At 37.0% G+C, this 21267-nt stretch overlaps 1 protein-coding gene across 1 annotated transcript; it reads right to left on the bottom strand.

Moving 5' to 3' along the window:
• Positions 1-2781: 2781 nt before the first annotated feature.
• Positions 2782-10804, bottom strand: LOC128863228 (uncharacterized). Its single transcript, XM_054102279.1, has 5 exons — positions 10521-10804; positions 10173-10445; positions 5398-5593; positions 4645-5335; positions 2782-4544 (listed from the first exon to the last, which is right to left on the bottom strand). Exons 4-5 carry the CDS (start codon positions 5028-5030, stop codon positions 3257-3259), a joined length of 1674 nt encoding a protein of 557 aa, XP_053958254.1. The 5' UTR covers positions 5031-5335; positions 5398-5593; positions 10173-10445; positions 10521-10804; the 3' UTR covers positions 2782-3256.
• Positions 10805-21267: the final 10463 nt, after the last annotated feature.

Raw genomic sequence — 21267 nt, 5'->3', positions numbered from 1 at the left:
GCCCACAAAAACAAAGGACATACAAACGGTAGTGTCCTAGACCACGGTTTAGAAACGACATACATACCATAAATGCCATGATCGCGCAAGTGTACTTTAAAATTATTTATAGTTGCTTAATATTATATAATTTTATCATTTATTATTTACATTCCATACTTTTCTAATGCCTTACTTATTTATTTTTCAGGTAGCCACATAAAATGGCTTTTAGATGCTTCAAAAACATTTTATAGGCCCTTTCTATGGCCGTAAAATACTATTAAATAGTAAGTAGTAAATAATAAATTTTGTTGGTTTTTGGAGGGTGAGTTTTAAAAAAGGCGAAATAAATTACTCATTTAATTGCTGACTAGACTTTCTAGAATTTTACTAAGCTCCTCACGGATCTCCTAATACTTTTGCTTATTATATACGAATGACAAGCTCCCGAACCGTGTTAAAGTACAATGTGTAAGTATTGCCGTACCTTATCAAGTGTCAGCAAGCATCAGGGGATAAAAGTGCATTTACATTTAGTCTTCATGGGGAATTCTGAAACACAATGTTATATAAATCGCCAATATTGGATTTTTTCACTACTTACCTTATCTGGAACTCCTTTCTATATAGTCTGTGGTTGAACTCAACACCGTTTGTCTAAAATCTTTTGAAATACTACATGGCTGGGTCACATACATAGACCAATTGGAAAGGCAATCTTGATTCAGCCAATCTAGGGGCCAGTAGTAAGACATTCACATTTTGCTCTTGCATATGTGCCTCTTACCATATGTGTAACTCAAATATAACTAAATTTATTTTAAAACACACAACTCTTCACGTTCGTACGAGTATTCGACGCATTCGTCGGCATGTCTGTCAAATTCGCTCAGAGCCGAATGACGGTCTGCTAGGTAGTACACCTGTAAAAATCTTTTCACCATACCTTACCATATCTATGATACATACAATAATTAAAAAGTAAATACCCGAATAATCGAATTCCTGCATATACATAAATGCATTTACGTATGTACACTTGATGCTCTAGCCATATTTTTCTATACGGCACAACCAATCCAAATTCATTCACAAGTTCGAGCTCGTATTTCTAGGAGCAAAGTACAATACTTTCATTCATAAAACGACTCTTAGACGCAATAAATTATGATAACTTTTGAGAAGACGAATAGCCCGCCTTAAATTTGTAGTTGATTGCTCCTATCCAAACTTCTTTATACCTTTGACACTCCTGCATGTCCATACATACATACATACATACATACATAGGGGTGTTTGTTCAAATGACCTTCCAAGGCAATGCTGAGCACTTTCGGCAAAAATTGCAACACATTTGCAAGTATTTTATAAGTTTCTATTACGTGCCCATTAGCAGAATGGCCTATACAACATTTTTTAATGTGGAAATCAAATATTTGATTTCATATTCCGCACACATACATACATACCCAAAGACACATCCTTAATTTGAAACAGAAAATTTCATATATAGTATTTATATTTGTATATTTATTTATTGGTTTTTCAGCATTTGCTTTCCCTTCAATGATCAAGCCACAAATCATTAGCTTATCAGACATTCCATTCAATTGAAACTGAGTTTCGATGGCAAATGAAATTTTTTTATAATAATAACTGCCAAAGCTGGATTCGGGTACGGTTTGCCCTTTTCCAAACTACTCAAATGTTAGATTACAATTTCTGCTATTTCATCCATTTGTCGTATTTGTGGTATGTAATAAATACTAATACACATAAGTTCTTATACATATTTTTCTTCATGCATTCAAGTAAGCCTACACACCTATACATACACATATAAAACAAATGAACAATCAATATTAGTTATATTTTTTTCTTTGTAATTATAATGCACATTCTTGGATATTTAATTCATCAATACAACTCAGCCCAACGCGACACAACCGCCTGCCTGACTGGCTGATTGGCTGATTGGCTGACTGACCGGCTGACTCCAACTTAAGGTAGTAAAGAAAGGTAGCTAAATACTACACAATAATATTCATAAGCTTAATGTTTAGGTACACACTTTTACTATAATTAAATAAATACAATTAACATGAAATAAACTGAAAGTACAGTGAAAATTATAATCGCTAAAGCTAAAATATTCCTTTACATTCACTTTCTTAAGCCTTGGACACACGTTTTTTGCAAGAGTGAAGTGTTTTCACACAGTGAAACACATTAATTATAAGTAAATCCAGTTATTCCTCCTCCTCCGCCTACACGCAAATATTTATTAAGGTGCTACTCCTCAGGTTCCGTATCATTAATGGACTGCTTTGCGGGCGCTAAAGTTCCTAGTTAAGTTTGCATTAGACGGGCCGATTCCATTTCATTGCACACATACATACATTTGTTTTCATACCCCTTACAATATTCATATGCATGGGTATGTGTTTCACCACACCATTTCATACTCAGAATAAGGCATATATGGGGGTTCCAGTATTTGAGTTGTTAATTGCGCGCGAAACTATTTTCAGCAAAATCAGTCAGAGATAACTAAAAACTCAAATACGTCAGGCAACACTCCCGAACTTCTGATGCAGAATCTGCACATGATTAGTAGTGCTCCAGGGTGATGAAGCCCCGAATATTAACCAGAATGTTTCCTTCTTATGCATATTTTTAGCAACCAGTAAGTCCATTTGTATGGAAATGCATTCGCAACTTGCGAGCAAAAGCGGAACAGTTGCCATCCAAATTAGTTTCCTTCAGCATAAATATTTCAGTATTAAGATTTCACATCTCTTCGCTGAGCATTCATAACAATGCGAAAGTATTTTTTTTTTATTATTTTTTCTCTCTGTTGTACATGAAACCATCAAAATTACAAGTAATTCATTAACGCTTTCTCATTTTCTCTTCCTTCAAATAAATAAAATTAAATAAAGTTAAGTAGTTCGAGGCTACCCAAATAGCGCCAAATCCCAGCAAACTATATAATTTTGGCCAGTGTGTTCTGTCATGTTTTGTGCGCTCTTCTACCCTCAAAGCAATCACATTTCCAACGCCTTGAGGTGCTGAATTTGCGAAATGTCTGTGCTTTGCCAGTGGAAGAGACACAGTTTATTTAACCTCTTATTGGCTTAAGTTTTTTTTGCTTTTCTTTTTTAAAAAATAAATTACGTTTTTCTGTTGAACGCTTGCTAAATAGTTATTGCAATTAGATTCAGAAGCTATCCTCTTCCTCATCTTCTTCTGCTAATTCTAACGCTTCGTCTTGTCATACCGTTGAGCCGTTAGCAAATATTTCTGTATCATCGGACCAGCTAACTTCCATTGGCGTACCGTTGAGGCTGTTGATTTTGTCGAACAAGATAACATCGTCTTCCAGTGAAATGTGCGAGTTCTTTAGCGACGAGGTTGAACCTGTTGTTGCAGACGAGGTCGATGCTGAGCAAGCATCATCAGATGACGCCGAGCAGCTTTCGTCCTCTGAATTTGTGCCCGACACCATAGCTTCACCCGCGGATTCCTGTATCTCGTGGAATTTCTTTTTAAGATCATGCACGGAGGCGTGTGTGGGTAACGACTGCATATCCAATCGCTCACCCGAATTCAACTTGGATGTGTCGCAGGTGATGAGCTTTCGGGCGGCTGCGCTGGAGTTTGGAGTGTGTGGAAAAAACGAGTCATCGTGTCTGCCTGCCAATACCAGCTCCTCGTCTATTTCTGAACACAGCGTAGATGTTCGTGGATGTATCGCATTTTGATGCGGTGAACTCGAACTAACCGGTTCCTTCCAGTTGATCAACTCCAATTGATGCTGCTTCCATGCACTTGAGCTGGAGCTTTGACGCAATAGCCGTTTGCCGCTTTTGGTGCCCACCGAGCCGGTGCTGAGCACACCTGCACTAGCGTTCACTGGTTCGGTGCCTTTAACACTCACCGATTTGGAGCGTGTGCGCGAGTGCGGACGTTTGCTGAACTCGGTTCGCACATCGCTGGAATGTCGTATCACTGTGGTAGCAGACATTGACTGCGAGAGTGGATTGGGTCCCCCACTGCTATTACCATTGCCATATGATGCACCGCTGCCGACACTACTCAAAGATGTATTCATGGCGCTGGCGCCTCCGGACAACTGCCGACGTGTCGAAGGACTGCGCTCAACTGAACGAAAAGAACCAGCGCGTTTCACCATTTTCGATGCGGCTGCTTCGGGTGTATCGTCGTCCATCTCTAGCACCCACGACACGGAATCAGGCTTTTCAATTACACCCTTGACCACAGGCGATGTGGGTGGCGAAAAATCGTCCATTTGTATGCTGGCCATTGATGAACCGTTCATCAGCTGAGAACGATTCAGTGAGTGAATACTAGATTGAGTGCTTGCGTTGTGCGATTCCATTGCGGAGAGCTCATGCAATTTGGTTTCCACGATATGCAATTGCTCTGAGCGCTGCTTGAGCTGCCATTGCAAGGCCTCGTTATCGTAGCTGAGACGCTTTCGTTTTACCATTTCGTGGTTATAAGCCTTTTGCATGTCGTCTATTTGGCGAAGGAAGTCCCTGCAAGGAAAGAAATTGAAACATTAATATATGATTTAAAAAAAATGTAATGAAAATAAAAATTTTATTTTCCATATTCAAATATTTCCCTCATACTTACTTCTCCTTCTCCGACTTGATGTCAAGCTCTGATTTTAGCATCTCCATCATCGACTCAAGCTTGGATATTTTGCCTGTTAGTACGGCGCGCTCTTCGGCATCTCGCATCAATTTCTCGTTTTGTTTGATCAGCTTCGAAATCTCTTTCTGCTTCAACTCCAACACACAGTGTAAGCTGTCCACCTCGCTTTCCAAGCGCGCAAACTCCGAAGTGCTAGAGTTACGTGGTGAGCTAATGCCGCTACTACGGTCCAAGCTCTCATTGAAACTGCGCTGAGATGACCGCAAAACCGAAATTTCCTCCTGCGATAAATTCAATTTATCACGCAACTCACGTTCCCTATTTTCGTTGGAGGCTCGCAGCGTTTCCACTTCCTTCGTAATCATTTTTATGTGCTCATGACACTGCTCCTGACGTTCTGTGTCAACTTTTAAATGCGTAGCGTAGGAATTTTCCGTACTCTTCAGCTTTTCACGTAACTCTTGCTCAGAAATCTCCAACGCACTGAAACGTTCCTTCAATTTCGTTTCACGTTCGTCGGCTGCGCAGAGCTCTTGTTTTTTCTGTGAGAGTTCCAGGCGAAACGATTCTATTATACGTTTATGCTCCAAATTTTTTGCCTCCAATTGTGATTCGAGTACATTGAACTTCTCTTGTGCAAAAGCTTGATAATCGGCTAGACTGGCTTGTTCTATGGAACAAAAGAGGAGAGTTTGGTTAAATTATTTTCAGGATATCTTATGCAGAATTTACCTTTGTCCAATTCGCAGCGGTGAAATGCTTGCAGATTTTGCTCGCGCTGTAAATAATAGCCTTCTTTTTCACATAGTTGATCCTGTAGCTGAGCACAGTTGGTTTTCGCTTCATCCAGCAGCTTCAGTGTTGTGCTTAAACGTTCCTCAATTTTGTGTTTCTCGGTTTTTACTCTCGGACATGCGAATGCATCCAGCTGTGAAGTGAGATAATTAAAATGTTACGAAGCCTTTCTAGCATAAAATTCGATAAATCGGAAATCCGTTAAATACGTTTTTTATTTATCGAATATTTTCGTGTAAATTATTTTCTTCTTTCGGTTTTTGATATATTTTTAACAGAAATTTTAATAATTCTTTTTCTTAGTATTTAGTTCAGTTTTTTCTTTGTATTACTGAACGAAACATTAACAACTGTGACGTTTACTTTATAGTGCAATGTTTCTTGTAGTTCTTAGTCGTGAAGTCCGATACGCCTTGAGTCCGATATATCGAGCGCTATGCCTAGCAGGCTCTGAGCTGTTTGGTTTTGTGCTTTTTACAAATTGGCAGTAGATGAAATTTTGTCTCTTCTGGAGCGTGGCGATGAAAGTGCAGATGTTTGGAGAGATTCTTAGCCACCAATTGAACATGAAGGACAAGACTCAGATGAGAGCAGCGACAAATCGGACGAAGAAAATGATGCGAATCTGAACAACTTAGGGCCTAAATTATTACAGACTAAGTGCGAACTTCGGCGTTTACACACAAATATGATAGTTCATCTAGATACATAACAGGTATTCAGCCATAAATTCCTCAAGGTCCTGCATCACACGAGTCCTGGTGGAGTAATGAAATGGCAGGTTAGGTTAGATTAGCATGGTTGCCCAGAAAGTGGGCCCACTTGGACGAATAAATCAAATTCATCCTTTATGATACCATTGCAAGGGAAATAAGATGAAGGAAACCGATAGTACGAAAGAAGAGGGTAGGGGGATTACGAACGGTGACTGATTTGCCGTTGTGTTAGCCGCTTAATGATGCTTACGAAGTTCAACCGATTTTTGATATCAAGTGAGAGAAGTGAGAACCGAGATGCCGAAATCTTAGTCCCGCGGGAGCAGTGCAGCTAATTAGAAGGTGCCGTGGTGCTGAGATGATTCCATCTCATCTTCAGGACTCGAAATAATTCGAAGTCCCACCACATGCATACCTCGCGGATAGCGATCTGTGAGGATACCCACGAAATTTGAGAGCTGAGATTTTGTTATCCTCGGAAGATCCCTCGAACACTTCCGATTCACACGTGTTCAGAAGGATTTCAAAAACTTACAAGTTTGTGTACTTGCCTAGCGCTCACTGAGTAATGGAATGACAGATTATGAACCACTTTCGGATTAAAAAAACAAAGGAAAATTTTACTGCCAGCTAAGAAAAGAAAGCAGATTCCAAACTTTACTTGTACTGCAATACTTCAGCCCACAAACACCATCAGAAAAAAGTTATAATTGAAATGGTTGTAGCATTTTCATTAGACTGCGCAGAGAAAAAAAAACGCTGATGGTTACTGAAGATGAAGACGGTGACCAGCTTGCTAAGGCAGGCACCCGCTTGCCTAAGATGAGTACGTCGCACATATGTCCGCACAGATGTACTCTGTGTTTCGAAGACGGAACTAGACGAGGAACTAACTCTGGAAGCACAGCCTATATGGCAAGCCTCGACCTACCAATGGCAAAAATGTTGCTACGAACTTGCAACACGAAAACAACCAACTTTATTTTATCACTCCCAAGGAAGGAATGTAAAATATTGGTTGAAGTACTGATGGGAAACTGTCTCACTCCATATCACGCAGCTAAGCAGAAAGGGGTACGTTAGAATACCTCCTTTGCCACTGTCCTGCTCTTAACAGAACTCGTTGTAACTGCCTGGGATCGGTACACTTTTCATTTCACTTTGAAGCAAACTGTTTATTAAAACTCGCCAAGACATGAACTCGTTGTAACTGCCTGGGATCGGTACACTTTTCATTTCACTTTGAAGCAAACTGTTTATTAAAACTCGCCAAGACATGAATCACGAACTATGCTTAATAGGACTCCAACAACTCCAGACACTTGAAGTCTATGTGAGATCTATTCAGATCAGCCAAATATACCTAACCTGACCTTCCAATGAATCTGGCCGTATGAAGTCAATGGTGGCTGAATATTGCAATAAACCGATTGTTAAGTGAAACAAAAATTTTGGAGACAAGAATCCAGCCAGCATGGCTCGTAGCGTTCGCCATTCACAGATGATGTCCCCAAATTGTGGAAATAGCGCTGTTCTCCATAATCGATTAATGTTGACTTGTCAAACTTTACTGAACAGAAATGTCAAAACAGTTTGCCGTTCTTAGCCATCAAATCATATTATCGATATCGAAAGTTCTCATACAGCTAAAAAACACCCGATATACCGGTTCTTTTTTCAATATTTTGAAAAATTTTGCTAAAATTTTAACCGACTTATGGCGCAGCTATGGTATGGGGCCAATGTGCATAGTTCATTATGAAGACACTATAATTAATGCATATATAGAGTAGAATGGGGTAAGATGGGCCATTTTTTTTTGGAGAGCTCTTGCTACGGTGTTTTTGCATTGATTTTCAAAAATAAGCAAGATTTTGAAAGGTTATTTATCTGCTAACATTTTGGTTATACTGACTTATGTTTGGCTAAATATTTTAGAAGCTGCATTCAATAAGACAAAGGTACTTTTTTTCGATATTTTTAAAATCGGGGGGCACGATAGGTCACTATATGTGAGGGGAAAATAACAATGTACATGGCTTGGAAAGTAACGTTTTAACTTTTATTTATAGAGTATGAGCACTGCATATGTTATAAAAGTTAGGAATTTTTCTTTAATTCATCACGCGAGCACGTAATGTTTCGAACGGAATTTTAAATTGTTTAGAGGCTGATCGAACACTAGCGCCATCTCGGACTTCCGCGATTGCGTTTTTTACGTCCTCTTCACTTCGTTTCGACGTTTTTCGCACATAATTACACAGCATTTTGCTGCAAAAACATTTAAAATTTATTTTATTCAATTAAAAATACTGACCTATAATGCCCCCAGACGGCTGACCTATAGTGCCCCCAAGCACATGTTTTATGTTAGTGTCGATATTTTTTTTTTAAACAATAATATCAAAAAACTAACACATTATTCGTGTTCAGCATTATTTTCTACGTAAAATAAAACTCACCTGACAAATATTTACATACATTAAATGCACTGCACCGTAGAATAAAAAAAATGCTATGTCGGAGAAAAGCTCACAAAAAACTAATCGACGCCAGAACTAGGATAACTAATCAATGGTGACGGCCGAAATGACAGTCGCGAACGTTGTTCCCCACCACGTATTCAATTCACATAAGACGAGTGACCTCTGCAAAAACAGTGCGACGAAAACCCCACCTACCTATTGTGCCCCCATACCTATCTTACCCCATTCTACTCTAATATAATTTTCTTACTATTGCTATTAAAGACTTCACGAGGTTATTTTCCAGGTCGGCTCTGACTATAGCATACGCGGATGATATAGTCATTATAAAAAATGCAAGATTGGTAGGACTGTATTAAACACAAGCAAAACCAAATAAAGATGTTATTTTGAATAGGATTGCGCTATCGAGAGATGATTAACGATTTTTTATAACCGGAATTGGATGGTATTGATCTGGACAACGTTTATTTTCAACAAGACGGAGCTACGTTCCACACAAGCAACGAAACTATTGATATTTCACGGAAAAAGTTTCCGGACCGTGTTATCTCTAGAAGAGGTGATCACAATTAGCCACCGAGATCTTGTGATTTAACACCTTGTGACTTTTTTCTTTGGGCCCACGTGAAAGAGAAGGTCTACGCCAACAGCCTAGGGTCGACCTCAAAGATGGAATTCGCTATCGAGGGCATAGGGCAGTCACTTTGCAATTCGGTTAAGGAAGTCCTGTAGACGTGGTCGTGGTGGTCATTTGCCTGATGTTATTTTCCACTATTAACGGCATACCTTCCTCTTTATAATGAAATAAACATCCGATCATTTATATTAAATAAATAATAGCATTTTTCTTTGAATATCAAAATAACACCTCTGTTTGGAAAACCCTATACTTATATTGTATAATGTAATATTTTATGATTTTTATTAAACCTTATAAGGCATCTTCTTTTCATTGCCAAGCCACTCCAAAAAAACTTAAAAAAATTTCCAAATACCATCGATCCACCTTAATGTATATACATACAGGTGTATATGCACATAGCCAAAAACAGTTTTAGCATCGCACAAAGCACTTGTCCTTGAAGTCCGCTGAATTCGCGTATCTGGTTAAATACAAACAGACAAAGGCATTTATTTGTACCTGTGAAAAGTATTCAAGCGAAATGTGGAAAATATTTGCGATGTGCGAATAGTTTTCGGTTTCCCAATTTTGTGTAAATTTGTACATAAGTACCTGTTTTCGATCCAAAAACTGATGAGGAAAAATTCTGATTTTTTTTTGTCAATGACCCTTAGACGCAATAAATTAAATTACTTTTGAAAAAACGAAAAACCCGTTCCAAATCAATAGTTAATTGCTTCACTTCAAAGAAAGGTTACAAACTTCTTCTAACTTTCACAAAAGACACTCCTGCATACCCATACATACATACATACCTATGTATGGTTGTTTGTACAAATGAGATGCATCAAAATGTATAGAAGTGTTTTTGTATCCTGTACTTACATTGAACACCGCATACTGCAGCAAAACGCCCAAAGTCTCGATGCCTTTGTTGCGGTGCTCTTCCTGTAATTCCGTCTGCTCCAGGTGCCGCTCGATTGCCTCATAGTCCAGTCGACCGTTACACGAATGTCGATTCAAATGTTTCAAACGCTGCAGCTCCGTCGCATCCAGTCGCTCAGCGACTCCGGTCGCTTCCTCAGCCGAGCGTTGTTGTTGATGGGATTTCGGTAGCAAAGCTTTGCCACGCACCGAGAGCAATTTCGATTGAGATTTCTGCGCAATAGAAAAAGTTTTTGATAAATAGAAACTCATGCATGTAGAAAATCAATACCGGGGCTCGTTACTCACTTTTTCCAGCAACGTTCCACCGAGCACTGTGGCACTAGAGCCGGTAGTTGTGGACGTTGCTGACTTCTTGCCATGATGTCCTAGGATGGGCGATGGGGTTTGTGAATTTGTGCGTGTTGTTGTGGTTGTTGTTGTACCATTAGTTACAGTTGTTGTTGTGATGCTATTATTGTTATTGTGATTGATTTCATGCAACTCTGTTGGTGCATCTGTGTGTTTGGCATTTTTATTCACCGCACTGCCGATACCACGATTTTGATCTGCAAGAGAAGACGAGAAAAAAGTTCAGTAACGGCGCAGATGCAGTATGAGGTCGAAGAGAATTGCTCACACTTAGGTTATGATTAGTTATTTTATTGTAAAAAAATGGTTTTATAAAAACAAAAATATAAAAAAACAAAAAATAGAAAAAAATAAAAAAAAAATTGAAAAAAAATAAAAAAAAATTAAAATATTTTATAGCATCGCAGGGTTGGAAGAATTATTTTAGTAAAGTTATTTTTGTATTTGGTTTGGAACCAAATAAAATTGGAACTATCTAAGCTTTAATTATTAAGCAGAATAAATGCACATAGAACATGTACAAGGTGGCGCAAAATTAATCATCTCTCCGCAGATTTATAATTCTTGCAAATAGCGTCGTACGCCCATCATATTTGACACTTGTGAAGTAGGCAGCTACAGTATACAAGCAGACAAAGGAGGGCGTAAAGGTCAAAATAAAAATTTCCATTACTCAAAATATTTTGTTTACCATTTATTTAGTAAAGAAGTTATTCAACAACAAAATTGGTGGATTAATTTTGCGCCCCCTTGTATAGGAAATAGAGTAGAATATGCTCGACAGTAATCTGGACCAAGTCACATGGGGAAATAATTCATTTTTAAAACCCAATTAAGCAGTCAACCTTAGGACTAAACCCACAAATTTGTATTAAGGTCGGCTTGAAACTATCGTAAGAGATCACTCCTGTACTTGAACTGTTGCCATTTCTGTGAATCCGGCCACGTGTGTGCTCAGCAATCGCTTTGCTAGATAGTCAAGTGTTTAAATTCATTAAAATCAGAATAAAAGTACGAAAGCTTACAGATCTCATTCAAAGTTGTAGTAGGAGCAAAATTTTAACACTGAAAATGAGTACATTCTGGGGTGATTGCTTAGAAATAATATTTTTCAAAACTCTTTTATTTACAAAAAACTCAATTTTCGAAAGTACATCCCAGTTGGTGTTGCTCACATAAATCTTAATATTTTCCCAAATATTTTACTGAAAGTCTTAAAATACATGCAATTCCGATGGAAATACAGTACTGAGTTTATTTCTAAGCGGTTATTTTTTATTACATATTTTATTAATGTGTGGAATATTAAAAAAGGCTCAAATTCCTTTATATTTAAAAAAAATGTATTAAGCAGCATACGTACTTATAAATCTTCACGATGTCTTATGAGGACATTTTAAATTAGATGGTTGAACTTTTCAAATCGCTTCAATCTTGTTTAAGCAGATAATCTAACATTTGAAGTTGTTTTTGTTTTTCTGTTTTAGAATTGGTTTTGATTTTTTGATTTGATCTTTTTTTCTTTTGTTTTGCATTCGAAACAATTTTCCTTTTAGCAACGAACACACAAATAAATTCATAAAGAATTAAGAATAAAATTTCTGGGACAACCAACATCGAAGTGAGACATTTTCTTTTAACCTTGAAGTATTGTAATATGCACAGTGAAACCTTTCTTCGACGAACAAAAGCTGACTGACGGTGAGGTGTCCAAAAAAGGTGCCGCCGAAAAAACTTTGGTACAGAAAAAAAGGGAGATGCCCGGTTAATATAGATGTACGTTACGAGGTGTTACACTATATTTGATTTTATTGTTTTGATTTTATGCATTTCGCTGAATTTTATCGACGAAGTATCATAGTAAGTGCAAGTACGGAAGTGTAAGTACGGAAAAAATATAATTCCTAACAAGATGAACTACTTTGATATGAATAAATGTAAGTCGTCCAGGATTTTCATTGTAAAAAGGCAAAATGCACTTCCAAAACATAAATATTTTCAGCCACACACGCATCCCCATACTTATAGGTACATATGTAGATATAATAATACAGCAGCATAAGCAATGAAATTTCCAACACATTGCGTGCGAGTTCAGAAAACCAGTTGGTGCACTATTTTGAAAATGAAAAGCGCAAGCCAAGCCAAGGAAGTCACAAACCTTTAGGCAACGGAAGGAAACTTAAAACTCCACCAAATATCTTCAAGCCTCAAGGTTTCTTTGGCAATTAAGAAACGTACACACGCATGCACATACAAAAGTGGACAAAAATCTATGAATGTACCTATGTGTGTATATGGGTGTACACATGTACGTGTGATAAGCGATGAGGTTCGACTTTAATTGGTGATAGCCACATAAGGCATTCAATGCCCAAAAACCAAATCAAAATTACCATAAAACTATGGAGAATTCCACATATGGACAGCAACATTACAACATTAAGATAGCAAAAGACTAGTGAAACCACCCAAATGCGTGGGCAATAAATTAATAAATAATTTCTATGATAATGAAAAACTTGAAGAGCTATTTTAGAAATGCAATTTTATGCAATTAAAAGTGAAAAATAGATGCAGTCATGAGGAAGTTAACTTTTCTTCCTGCTTGGCGAAGCTACACCATTTATGTGAAAATAGCTTTTAGTTGAGACTTCAGCCAAGTTCATTACGACTATAGAATTCGTAAGAGGAAGAAAAAATTAGTTTTAAATTAATTTACCACCTATGACTTTATGCAGAAGCTTACAGCTCACTTTTACGTAATTTGATCGCAGTTAGATATAAAAATGTGCATGTGCAGATGTGTGTATGCTATAAGTTATCTGCATTCACGAGGGCCGTTCAATAAATCCTTAAAATAAGAGTTCGTTTGCTGGGTTTTGTTAGCAATTTTGGTTTTCTAGTTTTCACAGAATTTTTCCGCTTTTTTGCAAGGTATACGAAATTTATTTCACTATATTCAATATTTACAGATCGCCAAAATAATTATCTGTGTAGGAGGAGCATTAACTCGGAGTTCTGTTCTGTATTTTTGAGTCTGAAACTGAGAAAATCCCTTACAGAAAAATTTCTATTCATCACGAGATTGAATTTCTTCCTTTAAAACGTGCACAAGAGTTCATTATTTCTCCTTTCACGTTTAATACATTTTTCGATTAAGATTTGTTCGGTATTATAGAAAGTTTATTATTTTTGTAACCAAGTTTAGATTCTTAAATTACTCGATGTGGAAGTTCACAATTTCTAAGGCCAAATTGTGAAATTTTATTTAAAATATTTTCGCCCTGAAAAACTAAAACTAAAAAAAATTGAGTTTATCTTAATAAAAAAAATCAAAAAATATTCGAGCCCGGCTGCTTTGGAGGAAATCATTTTTTTTTAATGTCTTAAAATTGAAAATTACTATTAATTTTAGAATCATTTGCTTAATAGAACAGTCGCAAACATAAAAGCAAATGTGGTGATGTGGTGTAGGTGGTGTAGGTGGCGTAGCAGCTGAAGTTGCTCGCATGATGAAAATAGGTGTGGTATTTAGCAGACCGTTATTCGGCTCTGGGCGAATTTGACAGAATCAGATGATAGGTTAACGTAACTTGGGATGTGTTAACCAAGTTTAGATTGTGTTACTGATATACGAACAAAATCAACCAACGACACTTCGCTGCCGTCTGAAAAACGACTTATTGGATGAGTGTGGGAATAGATATGAAATAATCGTGCAAAGTTCGGCTGCCAAATCTTTTGTTACGTACCAGCTCAAGTTCCCCTCACAATTTACTTCTTCACCTTAGTTAATGACCAAACCCTGTAAATCTATCATTCATGATCATCCTTGCGCAATTTTGTTTTTCACCATAGCAGATTGGCCAAACCTCATGATGAAAAGATCGCAATTTAATCGATCATCCTTGGTAATCTAACTTCCGTGTAGCTAAGAGATTTAATTCTTAGTTCTCCTGCTTAGGAGTCAATGGTGAAGAAGTTGTTATGAAATGTTTCTCCTTTTTATTATTGACAATAACTGAGTATTGCGGCCGCCGTAGCCGAATGGGTTGGTGCGTGATTACCATTCGGAATTCACAGAGAGAACGTTGGTTCGAATCTCGGTGAAACCGAAATTAATAAAAACATTTTTCTAATAGCGGTCGCCCCTCGGCAGGCAATGGCAAACCTCCGAGTGTATTTCTGCCATTAAAAAGCTCCTCATAAAAAATATCTGCCGTTCGGAGTCGGCTTGAAACTGTAGGTCCCTCCATTTGCGGAACAACATCAAGACGCACACCACAAATAGGAGGAGGAACTCGGCCAAACACCCAAAAAGGGTGTACGCGCCAATTATATATATATAACTGAGTATTAATTGAATTAAGTAAATGGTAGACGCGCACAAATCCACTTAGTAGAAGCGGCCGCAGTGAGTTAAGGGGTAACACCACTGTACACGCGTAAAATAAACACGATTTTTAAAGAATTTTTTTGTATAGAAGGAAAGGGAAAACAATCACTCTGATTTGAGAAGTTATTACTTATATACTAAAATACAAAACTACAAAGTTTGATCGAAAATTTTTACAAAATGGCGGCATTGGAGACATTTTTTTTAATGTGGTTTCTCTTGAAGGAGCTCCGCGGCACGCAGCACAGAGGGTGCAAATTTTAATCTGGAACAAAGAAACATGTTTTTTCTTAATCTAAATAAAAATAGCTAGAGAAACACGTAGGGGATTTAAAAAATATTTATTTTTGTGGAATTAGCAAGCATTTGAAGGAAAAAACTCTATTTTGGTCTAAAAAAACGGCACTTAAATAATTATAACAATCGTTTAAATAAATCTAACGAAAATCCCCTACGCTCTTCTCTTAAGAAGGTTATTATACAGACGTAGTGAAAAACCTGATTAAAAATATTTAAAATTGTTTGAGTTATGCTGCGTGCCAATTTCAGAAAACGTGTTTTGAGAAAAACGCGTTTAAAGTTTGGAAATTTGGAGAAGTCGTTAGGTAGCAGTCACTAACGCTTGGTAAAAAGCTTAAAATATTTATGAAATAAACTTCGGTAACGTATAAAACTTTTTGTTCTGTATTTTAAAAGGTTCAAAGAATTTTTTAAGCTTATAAAAAAAAAATCAATTTTTTGAAATTTCTACAGTGGTGTTACCCCAGGTTAAGGTAATCAAAAAAAATCTTTCTTTTACACAAACCACATATTTTGTTTCATATCAGAACTTGTTGAACTACCCTCATATTGCAAAATTTTCGCGCGGTTTCACTGATTCAGAAACACCATCAGTTGCAAATACCACCGTTTAAAAAAAGAAACGAATGAAGCGAGTAGTGAGATCCCACAATTTTATTATTATTTTTTATCATCAGTTGATATTTCATATAATTTCATATTTACCGATTTCATTCAAGAGTAGGACTTAAAATTGCGAGTCAGCATCGGCAAGAGTTGAAGCAGCACTTAAAAGATACTAAGTTGAAATTTACTTATAGTTACAGTCACAAATAATGTCTAACTATGGCGGTTACGCTTCTATTAGACAGACCTTCGGACTACTTTAAACTTGAATTCTGTTACCAAAAGGGTTAATTTGTTTTACTTGCTTTTTATATGAAAAATGTAGTGTGAACCATATTTTATGATAATCTCTTTTCTATTCTTTTCAAAATTATAGTATGTAAAGGGTCGTTCAAAAGTGCTGCATATATGTCAGTAGTGAATAATTCCTAGACCTTTTTTATGTAATCTTTGACATTTTTCAAGCACACAGGTGTACAATACGCGATAGAACAACGCGTTAAAATTATTGAAGTTTTTTATGAAAATAATCGATCTTTAAAAGCAACATCAAATAATCGTCCGAAATAAATTCCAAGAAACTGGTTAGTGTCGAGTGTGGAAAAAATACTAACAGGCCAAAAACTGGGCGTTGTATTGAGAATACTCGTACTGCTGCTGTAGCGCAAAGTGTTGCTGAAGAACCTTCAACATGGACGTCTCGACGTTCTCCGCAATTAGGCATTCATAAATCGATTGTTTGGTGGATTTTCCTGTGGGCGTGAACAATTAAATTATGTTTTTTCGTATTTTGAATAAAAATAGTGACACGTGAAAGGATCTAAATAGTTTCATGTTTCGTTTTAAAGCAACATCTAAACGCGTATTTTATAAGCGTCCTTATACGAGTATTTATACTGAAGGGAACTAGGAAACTGTTTCTCTTTTGTTCGAAAGTTGAGAATGCATTTCCCTACAAATGTTGTTACTGCTTTCTAAAAATATAAATAAGAAGGGAAAATTATATTTCTGGTTAATATTCGGGGTTTCATCAACATGCGAAACTACTAATCATATGCCGATTCTGAATCAGAAGTTTGGGAGTGTTGTCTGGCGTATTAGATTTTTAGTTATCTCTAACAGGTTTTGATGAAAATGTTTTCTCCCAATTAACAACTGAAATAGTGGAACCCATATATATGCAAATCCGTGCATATTAAATTATTAGCTAAGCTTTCTATTTAAAAATACGGCATCTGGTATTTCGTGCACTTTTACCCATGCGCCGGTTTGAAATTTGCAGTTTATAGTCAGAAACCATAAAATTGAAAATTTGTACACGAAAACGTTAGTTCATAAAGTACATTTTGATTCGTTCTTTTGGGCAATACAAATATTTTTAAACAAATCTCTTTCTACTTTCTGATAGTCTACAAAGAGCGATTAAAAACATCACTCCACCCTAGTATGCCTACATAAGTACATATACGTTGCATGTTCTTGTTCTAGCTGAACAATTGCCTTTCCAAACTTTGATTCACATAAAAATATTACTACAAATATTCCAAATTAATGAGAAATATCTAAAGATATTAGGATCGAAATTGGTGTGAGTACACCGATAGTTATAAAAGTTCACGGACAACAATTTTCGCCCAACTAAACCATCCCTCAATAAAGAAAATCGAAAAGCTGAATAAAACTAAATTTAGTCTAGAAACTTCTTACTCTAGACAAAATATTCGCGGTTCAATTGTCTTTGCTGCCCCTTTCGACTTAACAATTGCGTTATGAAGTGAGTTGCTGAGCGGCAGGATGCGACGGAGCTGCAGCTTTTGAAACATTCGAATCGACATTCGTATAACGGTCGATGTTCTATGAAGCGATCGAGCGGCACCTGAAGCAGACGCAACTGCAGGAAGAGCACCGCAACGAAGGTATCGAGGCCTTGGCCGTTTTGCTGCAGTATGCGGTGTGCGATGTAAGTACAGGATACAACAACACTTCTATACATGTTGATGCATCTCATTTCTACAAACAACCATGCATATGTATGTATGTAAGGATGTCTTTTGTGAATTCAGAAATAAGTTTGAAGGCTGCCTTTGACACGGATCAATTAACTACGAATTTAGGGCGGGTTATTCGTCAAGTAATTTATTTTATTGCGTTTACGGATCCTTGCAAAAAAAACTCTTATATTTATGGTTTTTCCAAATCCGTTTTGGCGACAAAAGCACGTGTCAACAACTGTTTCTACACAAAACAGACAAATGTCATTGTTTGTATGTAGCGGATACTCGAATCCAAAACACCCCAAGGACAAGTGCTCGCGCGTCAAGTGCTAATTAAGTAATACCCACTAAAACACAATAGCTGTGCTAGTGGCTGGGCAAAATATGCGCGGCTCAGTTGTCCTTGCTACTCCTTTCGGCTTAATAGCTTAACAATTGCGTTGTTTTTATGTGGTGACTACCGAAAAAACCTTTTTATTGAGGCAAAGGTGCAACTATAAAGGGTATAATCAGTAGAACAACTGATCTTTTGTTTTTTTCTTGGGAAGTTCTATTTTAAATGTACAAGTGATCTGTTTCTTTGTTTTTGTTTTATGTGTTTCTTTACCTCCTGTTTGCAACGGACTACCGTTTTGATTGTACTATTGCCATAATCTTACGCGGATTCATGGGACGGTGAAAATAACTTTGCATTACCTGCAGAACTATAGAGTATATAAAGCCAAGCCATTGCAATGGCAGCTCAATCAGCGCTCAGAAGAGTTGCATTTAAGTCGTTCTAAGTTAGTGAGTTTTTCATCGAGGGCCAACAAAGAAATGGACGATTTATTTTCACCCAAGTCACCTGCGGTTGAGGATTCAACCGAAAAAGAAGATGCCGTTTTATGGGTGGACGAAGGCACTGGTTCTTCTCGCACAGTTGAGCGCAGTCCTTCGACACATCATCCGTCGTCTGGAGACGCCAACACCATGAATAGACTAAGATGTGTTCCAATAGACCGACTGCGTTCACCAGGAGACGAGGAACCTGCAGTGACTCAAATCTTTAGCACAGCTCGCGAAGTGCACATTGAAGACGCGATCTGGGACACGTCACAATTAGATTGGAGTGAGTTATCCACAAACTCAGAGGACGAAAGCAGCTCTGCGCCATCTGATGTTGGTTGGTTGGAAGAAGAGGGCATTTGGTTCTACACACCCTACAGCCATAAATGGTACGCCGATCCGATTTAGAATGGAATGGCGGACCAAAACTGAACGATCTGTTGCGAATATTGCTGCTGTAGCGCAGTGTTGCTGTAAACTTCCTCTTTTTTTTTTAGATTTATTTAATGGGCTATAAAACTGCATGCTCGGAATAATTGTAAAGAATTTGATTAAGATTTAGAAAGATTTAAAATAATTTGTTAAATTTCTGTAAGTTTTGCATAAAGTTTGAAGCTTTGAATTGTAGTATATAGGATATTTTTGTAAAAAAAAAAAAAAATAAATAAATAGGCAAAACTTTGCAATAGCTATGAAATGTTAGATACTGCTTTTTAATACGTTTAAATAAAAGAAAAAATGTCGCGCTGCTATTGTTGTGAACACAGCTGTATGATTATCTTCCACAAATTTATCTTTTTTGAAATTTGTTTAGTTCTCTCCCCTATTAAAATCCGCAGATATTTAATCAAAGTGATAATAAAAAGGAAAAGCTACTAAAGGAGTTCTTTAAGCGCGCCGCGGTTTACGCTTTCTGCCTGTAATCCTCGACACTGTTATGAAAATATTTATAGATAACCGACGTACAAAAAATTACAAGCAGCCAGTTTTAATTAAAATATTTTTTTTTAATTTTGTACAAAGTTTAAAACTTTAAAGTGATATGGGTATTTGTAGTTTCAACTGTACTCTTAAAGAAATAACAAAATAATAACTCCTTTATCGACGACTTAGCTTATTTACGGAAAGATAATACTCCAAACGCCGCTTATTGGGCTAATTTCTGCGAATCTATCGCAGACTATAAATTTAGCGGGTGGAAGTGGGTTTTACTGACGGGTCAAAAGGATTCCACACTTCTTACGCAGTGGTAAAGGAAAATCAGGAAGTTATCACGTACGGCCTTCTATTTTCATTCTGTTCGATTCTCACCGCTGAAGCAATGCTGCGCCAAAAGTAAGCGTAAACATATAATTTGCTCCAACAGTTTGTCCTGCTCCAAGCCATCCAAAACCACAAAAAGTCAAGCAAAATCATCGAGTGTATGAAAGACATACTAATTTCTCATCGGAGCAGCATCAAAATTATGTGAATACCTGGGCATTCCGGCATTCAGATTAACACACTGGCAGATATAATTGCCAAGGACATTTCCCTTACACCAACAATCACATCCGAAGTCTTCCTACCCAGCGACATATATCGACTTATTCATGAATAGAGGCAAACAAAGTTACTTCGTGAATGGTTGTATTATAAACACCATTATTCGAACATTAAGCCCAAACATACAAAACCTGCCTATCCATCTTCGGTACCCACCAACCACATCAACCCCATACACACGGCTCCGTATTGGGCACACCATAGTAACTAGCGCACTCCTATTACAGGGTAGTACATCCAACACCTGCCTCCTCTGCCTAGCCAGGGTCAGTGGGCATCACCTACTGGTGTCTTGCACAGAACTTGCTTCTCAAAGGCATCACCACTTCAGCGACACAGATCCTCTCAACTTTTAAAAGATGCCACTGAAGATAACACCAAAAAAAATTTACACATTTCTAAAGGACACCGACCTACTCCATCGTATCTGATCCAACACACTACTGCTGGCGCTGCGTTTGCTTGAGATTACTTATAATTTTATTATCATAAAAATAAAAAAATAATATAAAAAATGTAAAAACTCAAATAAAAAAACCTAAATAAAAAACTATTGTAAAAAAAATGTTCTCAGAACTTGACAATATGTCGTGCTACTATTATTTTGACCGCAGCAGCAAAACTTAGTTCATTATTTCTCCTTTCACGTTTAATACATTTTTCGATTAAGATTTGTTCGGTATTATAGAAAGTTTATTATTTTTGTAACCAAGTTTAGATTCTTAAATTACTCGATGTGGAAGTTGACAATTTCTAAGGCGAAATTGTGAATATAATTGTATGTTGCAATAATTACAAATTTTATTTAAAATATTTTCGCCCTGAAAAACTAAAACTAAAAAAAATTGAGTTTATCTTAATAAAAAAAATCAAAAAATATTCGAGCCCGGCTGCTTTGGAGGAAATCATTTTTTTTAATGTCTTAAAATTGAAAATTACTATTAATTTTAGAATCATTTGCTTAATAGAACAGTCGCAAACATAAAAGCAAATGTGGTGATGTGGTGTAGGTGGT

This window comes from Anastrepha ludens, chromosome 5 (genome assembly GCF_028408465.1).
Source record: "Anastrepha ludens isolate Willacy chromosome 5, idAnaLude1.1, whole genome shotgun sequence".
In the NCBI taxonomy this organism is placed as follows: domain Eukaryota; kingdom Metazoa; phylum Arthropoda; class Insecta; order Diptera; family Tephritidae; genus Anastrepha; species Anastrepha ludens.
This window is presented reverse-complemented; position numbering and strand designations above follow the sequence as displayed.

Excerpts from the sequence above, each read along its gene's own strand:
- LOC128863228 (XM_054102279.1), bottom strand. The coding sequence starts at position 5,030 with ATGATTACGAAGGAAGTGGAAACGCTGCGAGCCTCCAACGAAAATAGG. Across the intron at positions 4,545-4,644 it reads ATCAAGTCGGAGAAGGAGAA|GGACTTCCTTCGCCAAATAG; the intron begins GTAAGTATGAGG and ends CTTTCCTTGCAG.